The following is a 22312-nucleotide window of genomic DNA, read 5'->3' as shown; positions in this document are numbered from 1 at the left end:
GCGTACACGCCACTGGCAGCTGTGCCACACCATCAAGGGTCTCTGTAGTGCATGAGCAGGAGGCGAGCTGGAAACTGGTTCTTGCATGAAATCCTATTGTGTTTGAAAATCCTGAGGCTATAAATCCTTCGACATGAGTAGAAGTAGAGTCATAGGAAATTAGTGATATACCCTCTCCTCTCCTGTATGTGCATGTATGAATTTTAGATGAGATTACTTTTCCATCTGTAAGCTCCTGTACGGCAACTTTAAGCCTCTCTTGGCTCTGCATCTGTAATAGGAAATCCAACTGCAAGGAGCACCTTACCGAAACTTGCTACCTTGTTTTCAAATTAGCCCCGCAGGGTATATTTTAAGTGCTAGGAATTGCCAAGAGGTTAAAGGAGCCTGACAGTAGCGCAGACATATTTTTCTTTTAACTATAGTAGTACTGTATGTAGTTTAGAAGTCTTGTTTGCATGGGTCTGACACAGTAGTCCGTTATGCATGAGATACTTTCTCTGGTGGTCCCCTGAGCATAGCACTTCATCGGTTCTCATGAATCAGGGAACTAAGAAGGCGTATTTGTTCTTTGCTGTGTAGCTGTGCCTCCTCCCACTGATCTCCGCTTCACTAATGTGGGGCCTGATACCATGAGAGTGACTTGGACCGCACCAACTTCCATTGTGCTGAGCAGTTTCTTGGTACGCTACTCGCCTGTGAAGAAGGAGGAAGATGTTGCAGAGCTGACAATTTCACCCTCAGACAACATGGTGGTCTTAACAAGTAAGTGGGTCACCTATGTAAATCAAACAAATCCAAGAGGCCCCTTGTATATGACAAAAGATGAGGCAAAAGAAAATTGCTTGCTGTAAGTGCAACTGGCCCAATTCTCAGCTGATTTAAGCTGATGTCGAAGAAGCCTTATACAAACTCACACTCATTGGGGTTTGGCCACTTGCTTTGTCCAAGTTAAAGTCAAACCACAGGGAAGTTTTTCCCGTCAATCCAAGGACAATGATGAATCAGACTGTGGAGCAATTGCTTTGCTTTGCTGCCTGGTTAGGTATTAAAAGTAAATACATATTACTCACCTGGTTTGCCAAAAAGGTCAAGGACTTGCAGTGCAGAGGTTTGGGGAGAGGATCAGAATGCGCAGAAGTTCATTGCTCCTCTGGCTTTGTATGCTCAGGACCAGAAAATAAATAACGGTTGGAACCTTACAGGACGTGGCAACAACACGTATTAATTTTCTAAATGCTGACATTAATTCTTGCTGGTGCAAAAGCTGTGTTATATTTGAAGGTTTTTTTATTCATCCTGGAATCAAATTTGTTGAGTGAGAGACAATACCTGCTTTCAGAGTAAGAGACCGGATCTGGAGCTTATCTGAGACAGAATAGCTGTGTTGGAAATCCTTGGCCCTGTTCCAGTTCATATCAGCTAAAGCTTTTGCCCAATGCATAACTAAACAACTAGGTAACTAGAAGAGACTTTGCAGAAAACGAATTGCTTCCAGCCGGTCTCCACAGGATGAAGTGATGATACAGGATGCTGTGCTCCTTCAGGCTGAAACATTTCAAACAACCATAATGCTACAAAAGAACTGATTTAAATTTTCACTGGCCTGGAGGCTCAGATCTTTCATCAAGCAAAACCTGACTTCCTCGCCCAAGAAATATGTTTGAAATTGTGTAGGCTGAGTGACTTCTAGCTATTCGTAAAGAACTATGTCTAAATTCCTGTACTTAATCTCCACAGATCTGCTCCCTGGCACTGAATATCTGGTGAGAGTCTACAGCGTTTCTGAACAACATGAGAGTGCACCTCTGTCTGGAATCCAGAAAACAGGTACTTGGATGCACTCTGAGACACCTGTGTGATTAATGCCCTCCATTAGGCAGTTAACAGGACTTTGTTGCTCTTTTCTTGTGCATTGTCACCTTGTTGATGTGTCATCTGCTGGATATCAAAGAGCAGTGCAGATGCGCATCTTGGGGAACACTAAGGAGCTTTGTGTTTCTTTGTGTCTGAGAGGGAGCACTTCTGTTGTGTTAAACAGAGCATTATAGACCCCCAGTGCAAATGTACAGACAGTGCCTGCCTGTCAGCAAGCCCAGGCAGAGCCTTTCTCATGTATCACTGAGTCTTTCTTGTTTCTTAACTGCTAAAATGAGTTTGCTGGTCATGCGTGTTGTTTTATGCTGTGCTGTGTGCTACAAACCCTTTTCCTGCAGCTGCATTCCAGTGCTTCTTCATCTCCCTTTGATCCCAAACACATTTGTTTAGTTCCACGACTGAGTAGCATTTGGCTTAGGATCTGGCAGTGTTGTAGTACTGGGCGTAAGGAAACATGGCAGTAGTGAAGATGACCTACAGTAGTTTAGTTGAGCTCAATCTCTTATATCTTTGAAATACCCAGGTCTGGATTCCCCCACTGGCCTTGACTTCTCGGATATAACTGCTAACTCTTTCACTGTCCACTGGGTTGCTCCTCGTGCCACCATTCTGGGCTACAAAATCCGGCACCAGCCAGAGAACCGTCTTGGCCGGGCCAAGGAGGACCGCGTGCCCCCCTCACGGAACTCCATCACCCTCACCAACCTGCTTCCAGGCACTGAGTATGTGGTCAGTGTCACCGCTATTAACGGCAGGGAGGAAAGCATGCCCTTGGTCGGCCAGCAAACAACGGGTAAGCCTTGAGAGAACGCTGGCTAAAAGCTACAGCGAGGCTCTGGAGTGAGTCCAGAGAAGAGCGATGAAGCTGGTGACGGGGCTGGAGAACAGGCCTTATGAGGAACGGCTGAGAGAGCTGGGGGTGTTTAGCCTGGAGAAGAGGAGGCTGAGGGGAGACCTCATTGCTCTCTACAACTACCTAAAAGGAAGTTGTAGAGAGGAGGGAGCTGGCCTCTTCTCCCAAGTGACAGGGGACAGGATGAGAGGGAATGGCCTCAAGCTCCGCCAGGGGAGGTTTAGGCTGAACATTAGGAAAAAATTTTTCACAGAAAGGGTCATTGGGCACTGGCAGAGGCTGCCCAGGGAGGGGGTTGAGTCACCTTCCCTGGAGGGGTTTAAGGGACGGGTGGACGAGGTGCTGAGGGACATGGTTTAGTGATTGATAGGAATGGTTGGATTCGATGATCCAATGGGTCTTCTCCAACCTGGTGATTCTATGATTCTATGATTTTGGGTGCACTCTAGCTAAGTAGTTGCTGTTAAACCAGACCTTTCCTACCAGCTGGTGAAACTGCTCATGAGGAAGTGCCTGTGATACTGAGGTAGGGCCTGATTTAGAAAAAGGTAGGAGGACCCTTGCTCCTTTCAGATGTCTTTAGGGTTAGCAGAACTTTTCTTATTAAATCTAATACAAATCTAGTCCAATGCTGGATGGTTTTTAACCAGATGCATCACTTGTAGTGATGTGTGTGCTGGGCTAAAGCTAAGGCAAATGAGCAGTAGAGGAGCACGCCATGATAGGTGTAATATGTAGCTGATGTACATCAACTGCATTTAAACTCTCTCTCAATTCTGTTTTTCTAGTGTCTGATGTTCCGAGGGACCTGGAAGTCACCCCCACCAGCCCAACCAGCCTTGTGATCTCCTGGGATGCTCCTGCAGTGACAGTCAGATACTACCGGATCACTTACGGTGAAACAGGTGAGGGCAGGCTGCTATGGCACTCACAGAAACTCTGTTCTGAGGCCATTAGAAAGCCTCAGTCAATAAGAAAGGTGAGCAAAAACCTCTTGTATCTCAGATTCTTGCAGAGTATTTAGAGAAGACTGTAAAATATAGGTGTGTCTTTTCTTTTTAAGAGGAAAGCCGATAATTCCTTGTCTACCAAAAAGAAAGTGTACCTGGAGCACTGCAGTCACCTTAGAGGTGGTTCTGTGTACTCATTTCATTGTCTTCCTTGGGTTGGTCTGAAAAAGGCTGGGACCCAACAGCTGTTGAAATTGGCAGGGTCCTGTCTTCAGCTTGATGCACAGAGGATCATCCTGGGTTTTGTAACTATTTGAAATGTGTAATTTGGTGATCCGTTACATTTCTTTTTCCATCCTACCATCCTTAGGTGGGAGCAGCCCTGTGCAGGAGTTCACAGTGCCTGGCACCATGTCTACGGCTACCATCACTGGCCTCAAACCCGGCGTCGACTACACCATCACCGTGTACGCTGTAACTGGCCGTGGAGACAGCCCTGCCAGCAGCAAACCAGTCACGGTCACCTACAAAACAGGTGAGACCTGTTTAAACAAAACAAAAACTCATCCCCATCCCCATGAATTCGTATTGCTGATCCCTGGTTTCGTTTAGAAGTCATGGGCTACTTGCAAGCCTGTGTTTTTCAGTGGAGCTGCTTGTCATGGTGCCCAGTTTGGTAATGACAGGACACAGAAGGGGATGGTGGAGTTTGACTTTTGGAGGAGGGAGACATCGTGAATCCAAATAGGGATACAAGAAATATTTGACTGTTTATTGAGTGGAAATTCTGTTGGGCTCTCATATCATGGGGCCACTGTTGGCTTAACTCTAGTGCTTCTGGTGCACTGGCCTATGATGGGATCCTGATGAGACCTGACTTTCTAACTCCAGGACTGTCATCTCAGTCCTGATCTGGATAAAGCCTAATCCTGCTCCTACTGTAGTTGCACAAAAAGGCATTTAGTAGTCTTTAAAACAACAAAAACCTTCAACTAACATTGATAATGAGATCAGTCACCCACATGTCATGGTTAAGGCTTTTTTTGCTCTGAGCTAGCATAAGGGACAAAGAACAAGAAGTTGAACAGCAGAATAAAATTCAGCTAAGAGGCAACAGTGGAGGAAAGTTTTCTTGTAACAACATACTCAGAAAAAACACTTTTTGCTCCCCAGAAATAGACACACCATCCCAGATGCAAGTTACCGATGTCCAGGACAACAGTATCAGCATCAGATGGCTCCCTTCAGCATCCCCAGTCACAGGGTATCGGGTGACAGCTGTCCCCAAGAAAGGACACGGGCCCACAAAAACTAAAAATGTCCCTGCAGGTAAGACAACACGACATCCTTCACCAGATCTGTAAGGAATGCAAGATGTGACTGCTAGAATCAACACCAGCAGGCTCCAGGCATATGCTTGAAGCCAGGCTTTCTCCTGCTTGTACCTTCTTGCTATCCTGTTGACATCCAGGAGAAGTTAAGGCATGTTTTTGCCCTGAAAGCTTCACATTTCTTTGACGTGTCTGCGCTCCAAAGGTTTGCTCTTAGCAACCTCGGTGTTTCTGAAATGCACCTGCATTTCAAACAAATGCTATTGGTTTTTCTAGCATCCAGCAAAACTCCCTCTGAAGTCCTTTGAAGGCCACATGATGTGACCCTTGGCCATAGCACTCAGGGGTGAGATTAGCACTCAGAGAGGCTTGTGATGCGGTTGGGTTAATGGTCAGTCTTATCCCAGAAAGTGATGGAAGCTGGTCTTTTCTTGCTTTGTTTTTCCTGCTGTGCTCACCTGCCCTTTTAGCTGTGGAGCCTTCGAGCAGGTACAAATTGCAGATGCCTCGTTGTGCCCTGCCAGAGAGGCACAGTGCAAGCCAAAGGCAAACTTGATATGTTAAACCCTTTTTGTTTTAATGTTTATTCGTGATACAGCTTATACAGGCCCTCCGTTCGAGGTTACTTAGAGGCCAGTTCTCTGCAGCTTTGTGCACAGGGACTGATGTTGTTCTTTCCTACCAGATCAAACGCAAGTCACTATTGAAGGTCTGCAGCCCACAGTTGAGTATGTGGTCAGTGTCTACGCTCAGAATCAGAATGGAGAGAGTCTCCCCTTGGTTGAGACAGCCGTCACCAGTACGTATTTCACTTCATGGTAACATAACGGATGTTATCTCTTCATTTCTGAATCTACCAAGCAGTGTCACGTTCCAGGCAGGGACCTGGTCTCCAGGAGAATGCCCGGTGTTCTGCCCTGCGAGAAATACTGTGCACCTAAACTGTAGGTGCTGGCAAAATGCAGTCCCTTTCCTTCAAACACTGGCAAAAATGCGATTCGCCGCCCCCTTAAAATGCCGCGCTTCAGATTTTCTTTCACTAAAGCCACAAAATCTTTTGGGCTTTTGTTTGCCATCAGCCAATCAGTGGAAAAACTGGGCAAAGATCTCCTTTCTGGAGCTGGATGGCAAAGGTGATTGCTCTAAAGGGACTGAGCTTGGGATCACTTGCCTTGTGTGTGATCTTTAAGGTCTTTTCCAACCTAAATGATTCTGTGATGTATCAAGAGCTTGGGATGAAGCACTGCAAAAGAAAGGAGAGCTCAGCCCTCAGATTGCTCTCTCTGCCTGTACAAAACAACTGCTCTGGACACAAAGAGGAGGCAAGAGGGAACGTATAACTCAGGGGGATTTCTCTGATATTTCCCTTTTTCAGGGACGCCTCTGGGGCAGAGATTTGCCTGCACGTTGTTCCCTTGCTCAGGCTTGCATTCAGAAGAGCAGCTCAGCCCCCAACACTTATAGAATTGTCCTAAAGACAACAGAAGCTTCTCTGAAGCTTTGCAGAGATGGGAAGAGATCCCACATCAATTTCAATCTGACAAAATCCTGGGCAAAAATCACCTTTGCCAACTAGAAAATTCAGGCCTAATAGAACATGGCAAATAATAAGGTCAAAATCTTATAAAAAACCATAATTTGGATCCAATATAAAAGTGCTATGCCAGATCCTCCTGTTTTGTGTCAGAAATGGGTACAGCTCTGTGGTAGCCCCACTAGACTCTGCAGAGCAAGGCTCACTGACCTTGCTAGCTGGCACCAAGCTGGCATCTTGCTAGGAAAATCAGATTAATTGGTCTTACGAGGAAGTGTGCATATCACCCAGTGGCACCAGTGAACATGCCCTGTGCGCTCAATACAAAGCTGAAAAGTTTATTTTCTAACTGAATTTAAAATATAATATACTGAGTAATTTGCTTTCTTGATAAATGTGTTAATTGGATATTAATTTATGAAAGAAGACAGTGGGACTGATTCTCCTTGGACTGGTGCTTTGCACAGCAGCTTACAGTGGTCAAAAGCAGATGCTGCATGAATCCAGACTTTGCGAGCCAGGTGGGCTCTCTGGCTGCCTTTAGCACTAGGAACCAGTTACTGGTGCTGGTGGTAGAAACCAGTCTTAAAATTCCTGTTTCTTTTTCTCTTTTGAGCACTGGGAGGTAGCTTAATGCTGCTGGAGTTGTGTAAAAGGGTTTCAGTGCCAAGGGGACTCCAGTAGAGGCAAGGATTGGTGTCCTGGCTGCTTTGAAGGTGGTAACACAAGTCCTTTTGATTTTAACAAAGCCAAGATTGCCTTCCTGCTGTTTGGCACCCACAAATTTTCAGCCTTACGCTGCACAAGTAAGCATGCGTGCAAGGTGCAGCACAGAGGAGAATCAAGACCCCTCTCACCCGCGCAGAACTGAGAACTGCTTTGCATGTGATAGAAATGCTTTTGATTTTCCTCACCCACAACCTGCTTTTTATCACTTAACCTCTACCCGTTAATTTGCCTAACAGACATTGACCGCCCTAAAGGACTAACATTCACTGAGGTGGATGTTGATTCCATCAAAGTTGCTTGGGAAAGCCCGCAGGGGCAAGTCACTGGGTACAAGGTGACCTACTCAAGCCCTGAGGATGGAATCCATGAGCTATTGCCGGCCCCAGGTGGCGAAGAAGACACTGCTGAGCTGCATGGCCTCAGGCCAGGTTCTGAGTACACTATCAATATCGTTGCCATATACGATGACATGGAGAGCCTGCCCCTCACTGGGACCCAGTCCACAGGTACACCTTCAACTACAGCGCCCAGCCAGGGCAGTGGTGGCTCCTGCCCTGCTGGGCAGAGCGTGCTTCCACGTGCAACTGCTGCCAGGGAAGCCCCAGGGGCAGCCAAGGGGATGTGATTGCTCGTGAGACATGGCTAAGTTGGTGCTGGAAAGCTGCCTGCCAGCAGAGTCAGCCTACTGTGGAGTGAGCTGGAGCACCTCCTGTGTGAGGACAGGCTGAGGGAGTTGGGGTCGTTCAGCCTGGAGAGGAGAAGGCCTTCCAGTACCTGAAAGGGTGGTACAAGAAAGCTGGGGAGAGGCTTTTTACAAAGGCTTGGCGTGATAGGATGAGGAGGAATGGCTTTAAATTGGAGAGGGGAAAATTTAGAGTAGATATTAGGAGGAAATTCTTCATAATGAGGGTGGTGAGGCATTGGCACAGGTTGCCCAGGGCAGTCGTGGCTGCCTCATCCCTGGAGGGGTTCAAGGCCAGGTTGCATGGGGCTTGGGCAGCCTGGTCCTCTGGGAGGTGTCCCTGCCCATGGCCGGGGGTTGGAACTGGATGATCTTTAAGGTCACTCCCAACTGAAACCATTCTATGATCCTACATACACATTTGGGAAGGCAGGAAAGATCGGCAGGAAAGATCAGCAGGATCAAAGGAACAGATTCTAGAGAAGCAGCCTCTCAGTCCTCAAGTGCATCACTGATGGCAGCTTTGACCTGCCAGGGTCCTCCCTTTTGGACAGAGCAAAAGATCAGCATGAAGGGTGAGGAAGTTGCTTAACCCTCAGGTCTCGCAGAACCTCCAAATCCCTTACCTGAGGATCGCAGTCCACAATCTGTGCTCACATCACCTCCATGAGAAGAGGACATGGTCCATTTGGGACAGTCCTTTATGTGTGAGTCTGATCCAACTCCATGGAGATTACATTTAACGTTCCTTTGTGAAAAAGGAAAAGGAAGCCAATTGCTTGAGATAAAAATACTTCCAGCAATATGGAATCCATTGCACAGCTTCCAGCATTACCAGACATGTCTTTATTACAGAGGTAGCACCTTTATAATAAAGTTCTTCTATTCATTTGTGGGTGAAAAGCTGGCACTAGAATTCCAGGGGTGTAAAGACGACAGTGGTTCGTACTGTACAGATTGTGATACTAAACTGAAGCAAAGTGCTGCGAGGACTGAAACAGCTTGCTGACTACCTGCTAGAAAAGCAAATATAGTGATTTTTAAAACCCACTCTCTGTGGTTTACCCTTTGTGGGCTATTCAAAAGTGTCTTTGAAGTCATTCAAGACTTCCCATTGACTCTCACGGGCTTTAGATTGAGCTGTGAGTCTTCTATTTCCACTCTGTGAAATTGCAACACTTTATAGCAACTTGGTTAAAGCAGGCTCTGTGGTAAGGTGTATTTTAATCCTGCTTACAGCCCAAGCATTGCCAACAGTAAGGCAAGCAAATGTTTCATTGGATGCTCCTTTGTTTTTAAAGATATCTGATGTGTTAGCTCATGAACGGACTCGTGTGTGATGAGCCTTATGGCCACCACAGCTCTGCTTTTCCATTGCCTTGCTCTTTGTGTAGTAATTTACATTTGTGTAATTGGCTTCAAAATGCTTCCCCTCTGCGTTTGCAGTATTTTGTGTCCTTTTTGCAAGTCTTGAGCCTGCTTCCTACTTATTTTTGTAAATCATCAGTTGCATTCTAGAAATGAAGAGAGATGGGCAAGTGAAGCAAGACTGAAGTATTACTGTGTGGTGAAAAGCAGAGGCAGGCAGAAAAATTAAAACTGACCTGCCTGCCACAGATTTAAGCACATTTTGAAGCCTTCACCTTATATCACAGCAGGTGCTGTTACTCACCTAACTTCAGGGCTGAAGCATTGAGACCTCCTTGTTCCTGCTGAGAAGTGTTACTGTAGATTTGAAAACCTCCTCCTGAACACCTCGTCCCCTTTCACGGTGCTTCACGCCTGTGTTTGCAGAGGCCACACTGCTTTCCTGCCCATGTATTTCAGCCCTAAACCTGTCCCGTGTGCAGGAGAGATTATTGTTATATCCAAGACTGTGTTCTTTAAACTAACTATATGCCAATCTGGATTTTTGCAGCAATCCCACCTCCAACAAACCTGAAGTTTACTCAGGTAACTCCCACCAGTCTTACCGTCAACTGGAACGCACCGAACGTTCGCCTCACTGGCTACAGAGTCAGAGTGAACCCCAAAGAAAAGACTGGGCCTATGAAAGAAATCAACCTTTCTCCGGACAGCACATCCGCAGTCGTGTCTGGATTAATGGTAACTCATTTCTTTGCATAATACGGACTGTGTTGTGGGAAGGAGATGTTAGGAGAATTTGAGACAATTTCACATTCCTGGGTCAGCTCCTGACAGATCATTACAGCTCCTTAGGGTCTGACTGAAGTCCCACTAGCCAACAGCTATAACTACTCGTTACCAAAGTTGTTCAGAGGCAAGGAAGTGCCCTGCTGAATCTGCATGCTTTCCCATTCCTCATTTAGCGCAGACACACTGGATGCCTTAATCGAATGCAAATTACCAGGTTCCAAATCAACAGTAACGCAGTAAAACGCTTCTACTCATCTTTCACAAACAAGGTCAGATGAAGGGAGCTAGTGCAGAGGTTTTCACGCTGTGCTGTGGGAACTCTGGCAGCCCATTGACTATTTTTAAGGCATCTGCAAAATGTAACTAAAAAATGCAAGTCTTCTGTGATTAGGCTTAAATTTGCTACACAGCCATCTTCTCTACTGGAACATTGCAGGAGTTCCTGAACTGGAAAAGGCTGAAAAGAATTGTTTTTATGATTCCTGCTATCTTCAAAAGCTACTGATCTGTTTTTAAGGATCTTTATGAATAATTTTCAAAAATGAGCCTCAAAAAACCTCTAATCTAAGTGGACTCCTGGGCTGAGGCAGGCAAGGACGAAAGACCATGCTGTAACTTCCATCATTCTCTCTTTTTCACAGCAAGAGCGCCTCATCATACCAAATGGCATTCATTAACTCCAGGAAAAATAGAATGTAAATTAGTTCTTTTCTGAAGAATCAGCACAGATTCCAAAATGAGGGATGACAAATAAGCTTCTGCTGGGATTTCCTGTGCTCTGGGTGTGCACATGTGCAGCACTTGTATTATCACTATTATCAGGATCCATATCTATTCCTTTGTTACAGCTGGAAATAATTAGAATCATCCTATAAAATCCTGCACTGATTTGAGTTATTTTAACTAACTACTTCAGTGACTTGGGGGAAGATATGTGCTCCTCCAAACCCTGGATGTGGGTAGGAGTATGTCCCGCCGTGCCAGGTCCTTCTCACAACATGGTGTAACTTTATCCATTCCAGGTAGCGACCAAGTACGAAGTGAGCGTATACGCCCTGAAGGACTCTCTGACCAGCCGGCCAGCCCAGGGGGTGGTCACCACACTCGAAAGTAAGTAGTGATCCTCCACAAACAACCGATTAGTACCGTGCTGGGCACAGAGATCTTGCTCTGTCTCAAAAGTATGGATCTACACAAAGCTCCAGCTAAGGCCTCCACAAACTCGTAGCTGGTAAGATTCACAATCTCCACAGTACTGACAGGAGACCTATTCCTTCTGGTGCAGATGTTAGCCCCCCTCGCAGGGCCCGTGTGACAGATGCCACTGAGACAACCATCACCATTACCTGGAGAACCAAGACTGAGACCATCACTGGCTTCCAGGTTGATGCCATCCCAGCAAGTGGCCAGAGCCCCATTCAAAGAACCATCAGCCCTGATGTTAGGTCTTACACCATCACTGGTAAGCAAGGTGCTTCTGCAGGTGCAGGAGCTTCCAGGGTCATATTTCTAATACACTGGGTTCTTGTTTATTAGCTGAATTTCCTTGATGAGAAAAACTTATAGAAATGAAAGGTGGGAAAAGTTACCTGAGTCACAGAGTAGTCTCCAAGAAGCAGCTGTTGAAAGACATTCTGATACCCTTTTTAGAAGGCTTCCCAGTTAGCTAATATTTATGTTTCTACTTCATTTTAGGCTTGCAACCTGGCACTGACTACAAGATCTACCTTTACACTCTGAATGAGAATGCACGCAGTTCCCCAGTAGTGATTGATGCCTCCACCGGTAATGATCTTGTCTGACTTTTGTTCCCATGCTAACACATGGTAATTATGTGTGGTCAGGCAGAAGCTATCTATGTCTGATCACATATAACACTTGCTATGACTTAGAGCAATGTGTTTTGCTCCTGAGTTTGAGAAGGATGTGAGAAGATGCTGTTCACGTGAAGAATACACCTGCCTTTTACTGCATTTGACCCGTTTCTTTTTTTTTTTGCCTAGCTATCGATGCTCCTTCTAACCTGCGTGTCCTGACAACCACAAGCAACTCTCTCCTGGTTACCTGGCAGCCTCCACGAGCCAAGATCACAGGCTACATCATCAGATATGAGAAACCTGGCTCACAACCCAAGGAGGTTCAGCCGCGCCCTCGGCCTGGCACCACCGAGGCTACTATTACTGGTACCTGTCTTTGTCTTATTGGGGAGCTCTTCACTTAAAACACTTACATTTGAAGAGAGAGGGAGAAGGCCTGATTATAAAATGTGTTGTTGGCCTGCTAAGAGGACAACCTTTTGTTCTATTAGTGAGAGACAGCGGTTTTGTAAGCACACCTGTCCTACAAACACAGTACACTGACCAGATCAACAATCCACAGGTGTTTATTTCCACTCCCACCACAGCTGTCATCCATTCAAGGAAAAAAAACCCGTAACCCCACCAGCTGCACATTCTGAAGATTCATTATGTTCTGTGTCTGCACTCTATGACCCCAGCAGACATGGTCAGATTTCAAACTCACTCTGAAGAGCAGGAGGCTGGACTCTGTGCTGTCCAGAAACCTCGGATCCAAAATGCTCATACCCATACTATAGTTGTTCCTGCCTCTCCTTCTGCCTTAGATCCCACACGTAGTCATAAAAGAAAAGGAGCTTTTAAGTTTAAGATTGCATTATGTTCTTCCTTCCTCCCTAGGTTTGGAGCCAGGAACTGAATACATCATCTATATCATTGCTGTGAAGAACAATCAAAAGAGCGAACCACTGATTGGCAGGAAAAGAACAGGTAAAACAAGGCTCTGGACTGTCGTGTGCCCAGAGAAGGTGATGTCTTCCACCCAGGGAATACAATCTCTGGGTCAAAATAGTAATAACGTTATTTAAAACATCCTATTCATGCCATTCAACCACACTTTTTTGAGTCAAATAGGCTTTGTAAGGAGGTTTTCCTTTCTAGCGTGCGGGAGGTAAGATTCTGAAGTTACGTTAGTTACATTTAGGTGCATTTGAGCGCTAAGAACAGAACAACATGCTTGGTGCTTGGTTCTTGCCTGGGTATCTGATCATGAAATTAGGGTTAACACTAGCACAAGGTGGCATCGAAGGCAGAACCTATTCATTTGCTGCCCATTGCATTTCTCTTACTTTACGCCCTCCGCAGTGTGAGACTACGATACCTGCAGCGAGCAAAAGATCGGCTGTGTATCCAAATGTGATCAAGGAGCTGGTTTCTTACTTCACAACAGTGATTTTTCTTAAACAAATAGCCTGTGAATACCTCTTGTAATCATCTCTTCTTCTCAATTTGAGCAGCGGTGGCTTCTTTGGGTTGCAGTGTTCAAAACTTGCTCAGCTGTATGAATATTTCATACCAACACACTTCTTATGCATGTGTCCATATATTTATATAGCATATAAATATATATAGAGATAAGAGATTACCTTCACAATCACAAGGCCATAAGAAGTGTGTTGTGTCTTGATGACTGCTAATCTTTGAGGCTTGGAGCGGTGTACAGCATCCAATCTAGCTGTTTAATTTACCATCGTTAATTTGCTACGCTTTGCTTTAAGGCTTCTAACCTTTTTTTGGCTTAGATGAGCTTCCCACGTTGATTACCAGACCGCACCCCAACCAACCTGACATTCTCGACGTGCCTTCCATTGACGACGGGACCCCTTACTTCACCAACAACAGGTATGACAATGGAAACGGTATCCAACTTCCAGGCACCTCTGGGCACCCGCAGACAATCGGACACCAGGGTCAACAAGTCTTCTTTGAGGAGCACGGCTACAGACGGCCTGTACCCACCACAGCAACTCCCCTTAGGCCGGGCTCAAGGCGGCAACCACCCAACGTAGATGAAGCCATTGAAATCCCCGGGTACCAAGTGCCCATCACAGTCGAACCTTTGTACCCGCACTCCCGTGGGCCCAGGCGCAACGACACCAGAGGTCAAGAAGCTCTTTCTCATACAACCATCTCCTGGAGGCCGTTGCTGGAGAGCTCCGAATACATCATCTCATGTCAGCCGGTCAGCCAGGATGAAGATACTCTGCAGGTAACGGAACTGTCCTAGCACAGGGATGGTTTTGGGCACCCCTGTGGCGGATGTTTTTTGGGAGTTTGGTCCTTCACTGGGTTAAGGGGTGACGGTTAGAGTTGGCTTAAAGACTCTCTTGAAGAGGGAGCAGGATAAATGCCTCCCTTCCTCTCCTTCATGGAGACAGCTACAGGATAGAACTGCTAAAACAGAGTGCTTGAAATGTTGGCGGTATCAACATTTCACCAGGGAAGAGGGCAGTCAGGGAGACAGTCAGGAGTTTTGAACATGGAGGTGCTGCTTTTCCAAGCCAAAGGCTTTCTTAACCCTTCTTTGTGTTTCTTGGTTTCTGTTTCCCTGAAATGGTGGTAGTAACTTATCCCTCAGGAACCAGAGTCCAGAGCAGTCAAGTTTAACTTGGTATTGTTTGAAGGTCTCAGAATGTCTACAGGGAATGAGCTGGTTCCATTATGGTGTAGAGCACAGAAGTCAACCAAAATACCCTCTTTCCTATGAGTGAGGTGGCACCCATGGAGTAATTGCTCTTCCCTTTCCGGTGACTTGGCATTGTCTCTTGTTGTAGTTCAGGGTTCCTGGAACTTCCTCCAGCGCGACGCTCATGGGCCTCACAAGAGGGGCCACCTACAACATCATAGTGGAAGCCCTGAAAGATCATCGGAGACAAAAGGTGCTGGAGGAGGTGGTCACAGTTGGCAATACTGGTAAGTAGAAGCTTTATGGAGTCTAAGTGAATCTGTGAAGCTGCTCCTGCTTCATTTTCCTTACTCGAGGGAACCTACTCAGTGCCCAGGCTTGAGAATAGTTCAGAAGGAAAACTTCTTCTGACAAGGAGAGTTCATAGCAGGGCACTGGAAGAAGTGATTTGTGAAGTTCATTGGTTTTGGATAACTGACACACTTGATGGTGTGACTAGAGCTGTTCTGATGTGCTGCCTAATCATGAAGAATGTGCTTTAAGGCTCCACACACTCCTGTAGGGTCAGTGTGCAAGAGATCAAGAGATCTAGTACTTACTCCTCTCAAAGGAAGTGAGCCCACACACCCTGTGCTACCAGGCTTTGCTTGGACCAGCATAGAGGTCAGGCCAACAACTCTTCTCCTCCCATGTGTATTTTGAGGCCAAAAAGAGCAGAGCAGGATGGGAGAAGAAGAAATGAAAAAGGTAAGGGATTAGACAATCCCAAGCACAACTGCAGGCTGGTTGGAGAACGGATTGAGAGCAGCCCTGAGGAGAAAGACTTGGGGTTGCTGGTGGATGAGAAGCTCAGCATGAGCCGGCAATGTGCCCTCGCAGTGAAGAAAGCCAACTGTGTCCTGGGCTGCATCCAATGCAGTGGGACCAGGGTCAGGGAAGGGATTCTGCCGCTCTGCATGAAGATGATGCGAGGGCTGGAGCACCTCTGCTATGAGGGCAGGCTGAGAGGGGTGGGCTTGTTCAGCCTAGAGAAGAGAAGGCTCCGGGGAGACCTTAGAGCAGCTTCCAGTGCTGAAAGGGGCTCCAGAAAAGCTGGGGAGGGGCTCATGATCAGGGACAGGATGAAGGATAATGGTTTTCAAGTGAAGGAGGGGAATTTGAGATGAGATCTTAGACAGAAATGTTTTCCTGTGAGGGTGGTGAGGCCCTGGCCCAGGCTGCCCAGGGAAGTCATGGATGTCCATCCCTGGAGGTGTTCAAGGCCAGGTTGGATGGGCTTTGAGCAGCCTGATCCAGTGGGAGGTGTCCCTGCTTATGGCAGGGGGGTTGGAACTGGATGGGCTTTGAGGTCCCTTCCAACCCAAACCATTCTATTATTCTATGATTTACGTTGTCCACCCAGCAGGCCTCTCCATGCATTACTGCCCCACCTCCCAGAGAAAATAAGGCTGTTTCTCCCCTTTCAGAACCCCAGTTGCCTCTCATCTGTTTACACTGGCTGTAAGCCACCCACTTTTCAATCCAAGCACATGCCTAACATGGAAACCTGTGTACAGCATCATGGCTGTAAGTTCTGGTCTCCATCTTCCACCCCCACGAGCTGGAGTCTTAAGGGCCCCAGGGAAGTTGCACATGCAGCTATTAACCTCCTGCTGCTCCCCAGCATCGCACAGCACATTTCTCTGGGCTCAGTCAGGTACTTGCTCTCCAGCAGCAAATGCAAAAACTCACACTTGCTCGACGCTTGGCAAATCAAAATGGAAAATAAATCAATGGGAGCCTGGACTGCTGACAGAACCATCAAGGATGTGCCCGTGGGGCAGCTCCGTTAATGCTGGGATACTGCAAGAAGGAAAAGAAAGCACCTATTCAGTGAAAATTATTGTGTCTTTCAGGAGTTCTCATCGCTGTGTGTGATGTCTGTTTATCTTTCTTTCATTCCAGTGTCTGAAGGACTGAACCAGCCAGCGGACGACACCTGCTTTGACACTTACACTGGCTCCTTCTATTCCATCGGCGAGGAATGGGAGCGGCTATCAGAAACTGGCTTTAAACTCTGGTGCCAGTGTTTAGGCTTTGGCAGCGGGCATTTCAGATGCGATTCTTCTAGTGAGTAGCTTGCTTCTGGCCACTCTAAGCACTAACAGCATGTTTGACAGAACCAACCTGATCCAAACATGATGCAAACGAACGCAGGCTCTTCAGTTTTTAAACCAAACCAGCTTTTTGCATCATGAGAAGTGATGGAAAACTTTGGTTTCCTCTCAGCTGTGCAGCTTATCGAGGCTTGCCATCCATGGCATCAGCAATAGTCAATGTTGTATCGATATGTAACAATGTTTTCACTGAAGTTTAAATGGTTGTTTGATATTCCTTTCCCTTGCCAGGCACGTCTGGGTAATGTGACAGGCAAGATCTAAGTGACAGCACCTGAGGAGCCATTTAAGACAGTTTTGAGTATTAAATCATGGTTGAATTTTCATCTAATTATCCCCATTGTTGCACTGGGCCTGACAACAGAACTTGTGTGGATCAGCTCTCATGAGGCCCCACCTGGAGGATTGTATCCAGTTCTGGAATCCACAACATAAGGGGGATATGGAACTGTTGGGACAGGTCCAGAGGAGGCCACGGAGATGATCCGAGGGCTGGAGTCCCTCTGCTGTCGTGACAGGTTGAGAGAGTTTGGGTTGTTCAGCCTGGAAAAGAGAAGGTTCCGAGGAGACCTTAGAGCAGCTTCCAGTACTGAAAGGTGCTCCAGGAAAGCTGGGGAGGGACATTTTGTCAGGGAGCGCAGGGACAGGATTAGGGGGAATGGCTTTAAATTATAAGGGGGAAGATTTAGATTAGGCATTTGGATTAGACCCCTCTGACTGGGTGCTAAGTTTTATTCATTGCAGGACTGTGGGTTACATGGAACAGAAGTCTGTGATTGAGTGGTTTAACACAACACAAATCCAACTGATTTAAACTGTGCTTTTAAATTGTGGAGTGAGCTGAGCAAAGAGGGCATTCCTGCCATTTGCAGAGACTTCGGAGTGATTGCAGGGAAGATGTTTGTGTTAAAGGATTACTATTCCTATTCCATCATTTGACCCACATGCCTTACCCATTGTGTTTTGCAGCCTCTGTGATAAAATTCCACTGGACATTTGCTCAAAGGAAGAGCATTTAGAATATTTTTCTTTCACTTCCCACCCCATGTCTGTTAAATTCCTTTTCATTTCTCTTCCTCTCCTGTTGGTGAACCCTCCATTCGTCCTCTGCACTCTGTCACATCCTACTTTTTCCCTAAGACCCTACAGCTGTTACAGTCCTCAGCGTTAAAAGTTGCAGGAGCTGAACCCATTTCCTCCTTGGGACTTGAAGGAGCTGAAAAGATTCTTTCTCCTGCCCCTCTATTTGTTCCCGAGATAACTCCAAGTTGTTCTCCTCCCGTTACATCACACAGCATGTGGGATAACTCGTGCTTTTCTTGTTTCTCTGCCTTCTTCAGAGTGGTGCCATGATAACGGTGTCAACTACAAGATTGGGGAGAAGTGGGACCGGCAAGGGGAGAATGGTCAGATGATGAGCTGCACCTGCCTTGGAAATGGAAAAGGAGAATTCAAGTGCGAACCTCGTAAGTCTCTGTTATTAATTTAATTGAGCTCCCATACGGGAAGTTTCAGCATCTCAGGGCTGTTCCCAGGGAGGGGAGCATCCCAGAGCATCAGGTCTGATCAAGGTTCTGAAGGGGGACAGATTGAATCTGCTCTCACAAAAGCTGAAGGCATGGAACTTGCACTCCCAAGCTGAAAAAGAAGGAACTTGGTGTCTGTGTGCCACACAGGAGGGACGTGTCACTGCCCTAAGGGGTGCAGGTCACCCTTATCACTAACACAGGCCTCCTCTGCAGGGCCTGTCGCCTGCAGGTCCTCTGGACTTCACACCACAAATTAAACTGTGTTGCTCTTGTCAGGGAAACACCCTCACGTTCTGGTTTAAAGTGTCTGGAGACTTGTAAAATCAACTGATGTTCCTCTGCCAGGCAGCGAGCCTCTGGTCAAACTGGGAGCGCACGCTGGCCAGAGGCTCCTGCTCTGATCACCCAGCTGCTCTGAGAATACTTAGAGCCATGGGGAGGACACACAGCTGAGCTCTGCTTGTTCCTCCGCAGATGAGACCACGTGCTATGACGATGGGAAGATGTACCAAGTTGGAGAACAGTGGCAGAAGGAGTACTTTGGGGCCATCTGCTCCTGCACCTGCTACGGAGGACAGCAGGTAGGCAGGGGGGGCTGGGAGCATCCTCGATGGTGCTGCTGAAGCTCTACCCCCGTGTATCACCACTGGCAGCTCCTCAGCCGTCCCCATCCTCGTGCTCTGACCAGCGCACACGTGTTCTGTTCCCCTAGGGCTGGCGCTGTGACAACTGCCGCAGACCCAGCGTGGAGGTGGCCCCCGAAGGCTCTGCCGGCCATACCTACACACAGTTTACGCAGAGATACCACCAGGCCACGAACACCGTGAGTACCTTTTCCTTCTCTGTCCTCTCGTATCGCCACTCTGGGCTGCGGTCGGTGTAGGACTCGAGGGATGAGAGTAGTGTGCATGAACCCACCCCTCCACACAGCCTAGAACGTTCGCTTGAGCTCACGTTTCTACACGCAGCACTCTGTGCCATGCTCGCGTCTCGTTCAGCAGCGCTGGGGCCGTGCCTGCATGCTCGGGCTGAGGCGGTAGTGCATGTGGCCATTTCCTCGTCCTCACCTGCTCTGTGCTTTGCGCTGAGAAAGCCGAGCGGCTACGCGGCATCTGTTCTCAGCCCAAACCACCCCACCAAGTGTCCGTCCTCGCAGGACAGCGCTAACTGATTTCCTTCCCTCCCGACAGAACGTCAACTGCCCCATTGAGTGTTTCATGCCCCTAGATGTACAGGCAGACACACAACATCCACGGGGAAAGTAACATCCAGCAAGACTTCTTGCGGCAATGGCAACAGACAAACCAAAGCATAAATACCTATCTGCCACGAATACCATCCAAACTGGAGCGATGCTAGCAAAACCGCATCTTTGGAGAACGGCCCTCCGCTCGGGAGCCGTTTTCCCAGCTTAAGCTCAACTCACAGCTTCTCCAAGCGCCACTCTTGGAGTGTTTCAGACTTTTCTCACGATCGATAGCAATTGTCTTGGGTTTGTTTAAACCGCTGAATCACCAGTCAGTATTTTCAAATTTAAAGTTAAAAAAAAAAAAAAGGGGGGGAGGGTGGGAGGGGAAGATGCTAAATCATGAATTGGTGGGGGATCAAAATTCCAAGGGGGAGGGAGGGAGTAGAAATTGAAGGTTCCCATGCCATGCAAAGACATATCTGAGTACACCGATAACTGAAGTTCAGCCGTAGGAAAGTCCACCAAACACTTCTGCTTTCACATAAGCGTTGCAGCCAGCAATAAGATAGGAACAGCAACTCCCGTCACTGTGATATTTAAAATATGCACAGTCCTAACTCTCTCTCAACGATCCTAGTCTTTTTCTAGCCGTACCTTTATATCTCATACTGTTATTTATCAGTTTTGTTCCCCCGACCTTCGAGTGTTTTTATATGGGAATGAAATGTATTGAGGACACTTAGTCTGCAGTTGACAAAGAGGAATTTGGTGTAATTATGATCAGTGATTATTTTTATACTGTAAGTGCCAAAGCTTTACTACTGTGGAAAAGATAAAAAACAACTCTTTTAATAAAAAGATTTACAAACCAGACCTGTAGTTTTAAGCAATTCTCTTTGCTACCACGGAATCTAGGATGAAGATTATTATTCTGAGCTGGAGTAACATTGCCTTGAAACAAGACGGAACAAACATCTCACTGAATCGCGAAGTAAACCTCCAGAGAATGTTTGTAGAGCAGTTTTGTTAACGGCAGACTGCCGGCTGCACCCCTGCCCCGTAGAGCGCAGAGCCACGCTGAGTATGTATGCTACGCCGCAGGAGGCAGGGGCTTGCTTTGTGGGCGTAGGAGGAGAGAAGAGCGGGAGGGAAAGGAAAATATCCCCTGCTTTGGGCATGAACCGAGGTGGAGATGCTCCTCAGTCCAGCCAGATGCTTCAGTACCTCAAATCTTATACGCTGGCAGTGTTTGAGTTGTTAAAATGTGTGGGGCCACCCACACCCGTGCAGCTGGGTGTGGTCAAAGCTTCATGGTACTGGGATGGAGATGGTGGCCGGGTTCTTGTGACTGGGGAGACCCCAGTTCAGCCCTCTCCACAGAGGAGGTTAACTTACCCGTAAACCCTAAATAAGTTTGATAGGAATGGTTGGACTCGATGATCCGGTGGGTCTCTTCCAACCTGGTTATTCTATGATTCTATGATTCTAAGTGTTGACAGAGGGGCCTTCACACCCTCCTTCCATCTCCATTACCTACGCGGTAACTTCAGGTAATCAAATATGGAGCTGAGGCTGGGTGGGGACTAGTGAGCATGGAAACCTTTTCCTCATCTCTGGAGAAGGACTCAGTGTGGAGCAGGACAGACAGCACCCCCCTCTATGCCTGCCTGTGATGGGCAGAGACCACTCCCGAGTCTGCTTGGCTTCTGCCTCGCTGGGTGGGGCGGGAGGTAAATGAAATTCTCCTCAAAGCCTTTATAAACCAAAGATATTCTTGATCCCCATGAACAAAGTTGGTAGTTAAATCCTTTCGGCTTGTGCTGCTGCTGCTGCTAAACCATGTGCCAATGCAGAACAGGAACGGTTCTGTTGTGACTGCTCAGGCCTCGTTCCTCTCTTGGCTACAAACTCACTGTATTGCTCGAGGCAATGGATTTCTCTGGATTGAATAAAGCATGGCATTAAAACAGAACCTGGCTTCTTGACATGAGAAACGCACACGGCATTTGTGCTCACAGATTGCTGTCTGTAGAGCTACCAAAACATTTGCAAACAGGAAAGTGATGGCAGCAGGAATTGGTTCTATCCCACCAGAGCCAAATGAGTATCTAAAATACACGAGAGCTGACAACAGTATCGACAGAGGCACAGAACGCTTCCCTGATCCCACAGCTGCAGCCCATCCGATCTCCTCACCCTCTCCACGCAGTGAGCATGGTGGGATGGAATGATTTAAACACCACATTTGCCTCGGCTCCGCCGAGGTTTGTCCATGCCTCAGAGCGTGAGGGTTGACGTTGCTCTTCAACATTTACCACTGGGTAAATCCTTTAGCCACAGCTTTTATTTCCAGTCACGGTGGAAAGGCACGAGCCGAGCGCAGCACAGGGACAGCAGGAACTTGCGAGATCCAAAGCACCAACCACACCTCCTTCCTTTTAGAAACAGTAAAAGGGGGCAAGATTTTGGAAGGTTCCTGCATTTCACCCAGGCCGTAGCACATAAAGCAGCAACAGAACAGCAGCAGGATCTTAAAACATGAGCTTGGTTTATGGCCGTGGTCCACTTGAGCTCTACTGACCTTGCCCAACCCAAGGTACCTTCCCAGCAGAGGACAAAGGGAGCACAAACCCGTTAGCAGGGAGCTTTTTGCCTTCCAGACAAGGGGCTCATGGGTACACCAAGCCCAGGGGCATTGAAGCCCTTCTTTTCCAGAAGAGGAGATGCATCTCCACAGTGTGTCTTCTCAGCTAACACAGAGCTGCAATCAGAGCACAGGACAACCAGAGTCAGGGCTCTCTACCAGCAAGGAAGAGAGTAGATGAAGGAAAAAAAGAGGGAA

At 47.3% G+C, this 22312-nt stretch overlaps 1 protein-coding gene across 1 annotated transcript in view; it reads left to right on the top strand.

The window, feature by feature from the left end:
• FN1 (fibronectin 1) overlaps window positions 1-19840 on the top strand; it is a 263549-nt gene extending 243709 nt beyond the window's left edge. The window contains exons 27-48 of the mRNA XM_069860514.1: window positions 583-765; window positions 1741-1830; window positions 2402-2671; window positions 3520-3636; window positions 4052-4216; window positions 4855-5010; window positions 5698-5811; window positions 7512-7781; window positions 9876-10063; window positions 11137-11224; window positions 11400-11576; window positions 11810-11899; window positions 12118-12297; window positions 12811-12900; window positions 13713-13812; window positions 13948-14179; window positions 14745-14883; window positions 16541-16705; window positions 18093-18218; window positions 18756-18862; window positions 18994-19104; window positions 19472-19840. Coding sequence (XP_069716615.1) covers window positions 583-765; window positions 1741-1830; window positions 2402-2671; window positions 3520-3636; window positions 4052-4216; window positions 4855-5010; window positions 5698-5811; window positions 7512-7781; window positions 9876-10063; window positions 11137-11224; window positions 11400-11576; window positions 11810-11899; window positions 12118-12297; window positions 12811-12900; window positions 13713-13812; window positions 13948-14179; window positions 14745-14883; window positions 16541-16705; window positions 18093-18218; window positions 18756-18862; window positions 18994-19104; window positions 19472-19546 — 3233 coding nt within the window. The 3' untranslated portion in view covers window positions 19547-19840. The remainder of the gene's footprint in view (window positions 1-582; window positions 766-1740; window positions 1831-2401; window positions 2672-3519; window positions 3637-4051; window positions 4217-4854; window positions 5011-5697; window positions 5812-7511; window positions 7782-9875; window positions 10064-11136; window positions 11225-11399; window positions 11577-11809; window positions 11900-12117; window positions 12298-12810; window positions 12901-13712; window positions 13813-13947; window positions 14180-14744; window positions 14884-16540; window positions 16706-18092; window positions 18219-18755; window positions 18863-18993; window positions 19105-19471) is intronic.
• The last annotated feature ends 2472 nt before the right edge of the window (window positions 19841-22312 follow it).

The sequence above is a fragment of the Phaenicophaeus curvirostris genome, chromosome 7 (assembly GCF_032191515.1).
Source record: "Phaenicophaeus curvirostris isolate KB17595 chromosome 7, BPBGC_Pcur_1.0, whole genome shotgun sequence".
Lineage (NCBI taxonomy): Eukaryota > Metazoa > Chordata > Aves > Cuculiformes > Cuculidae > Phaenicophaeus > Phaenicophaeus curvirostris.
The sequence above is the reverse complement of the archived record's forward strand: the minus strand, read 5'-3'. Positions and strand labels throughout refer to the sequence as shown.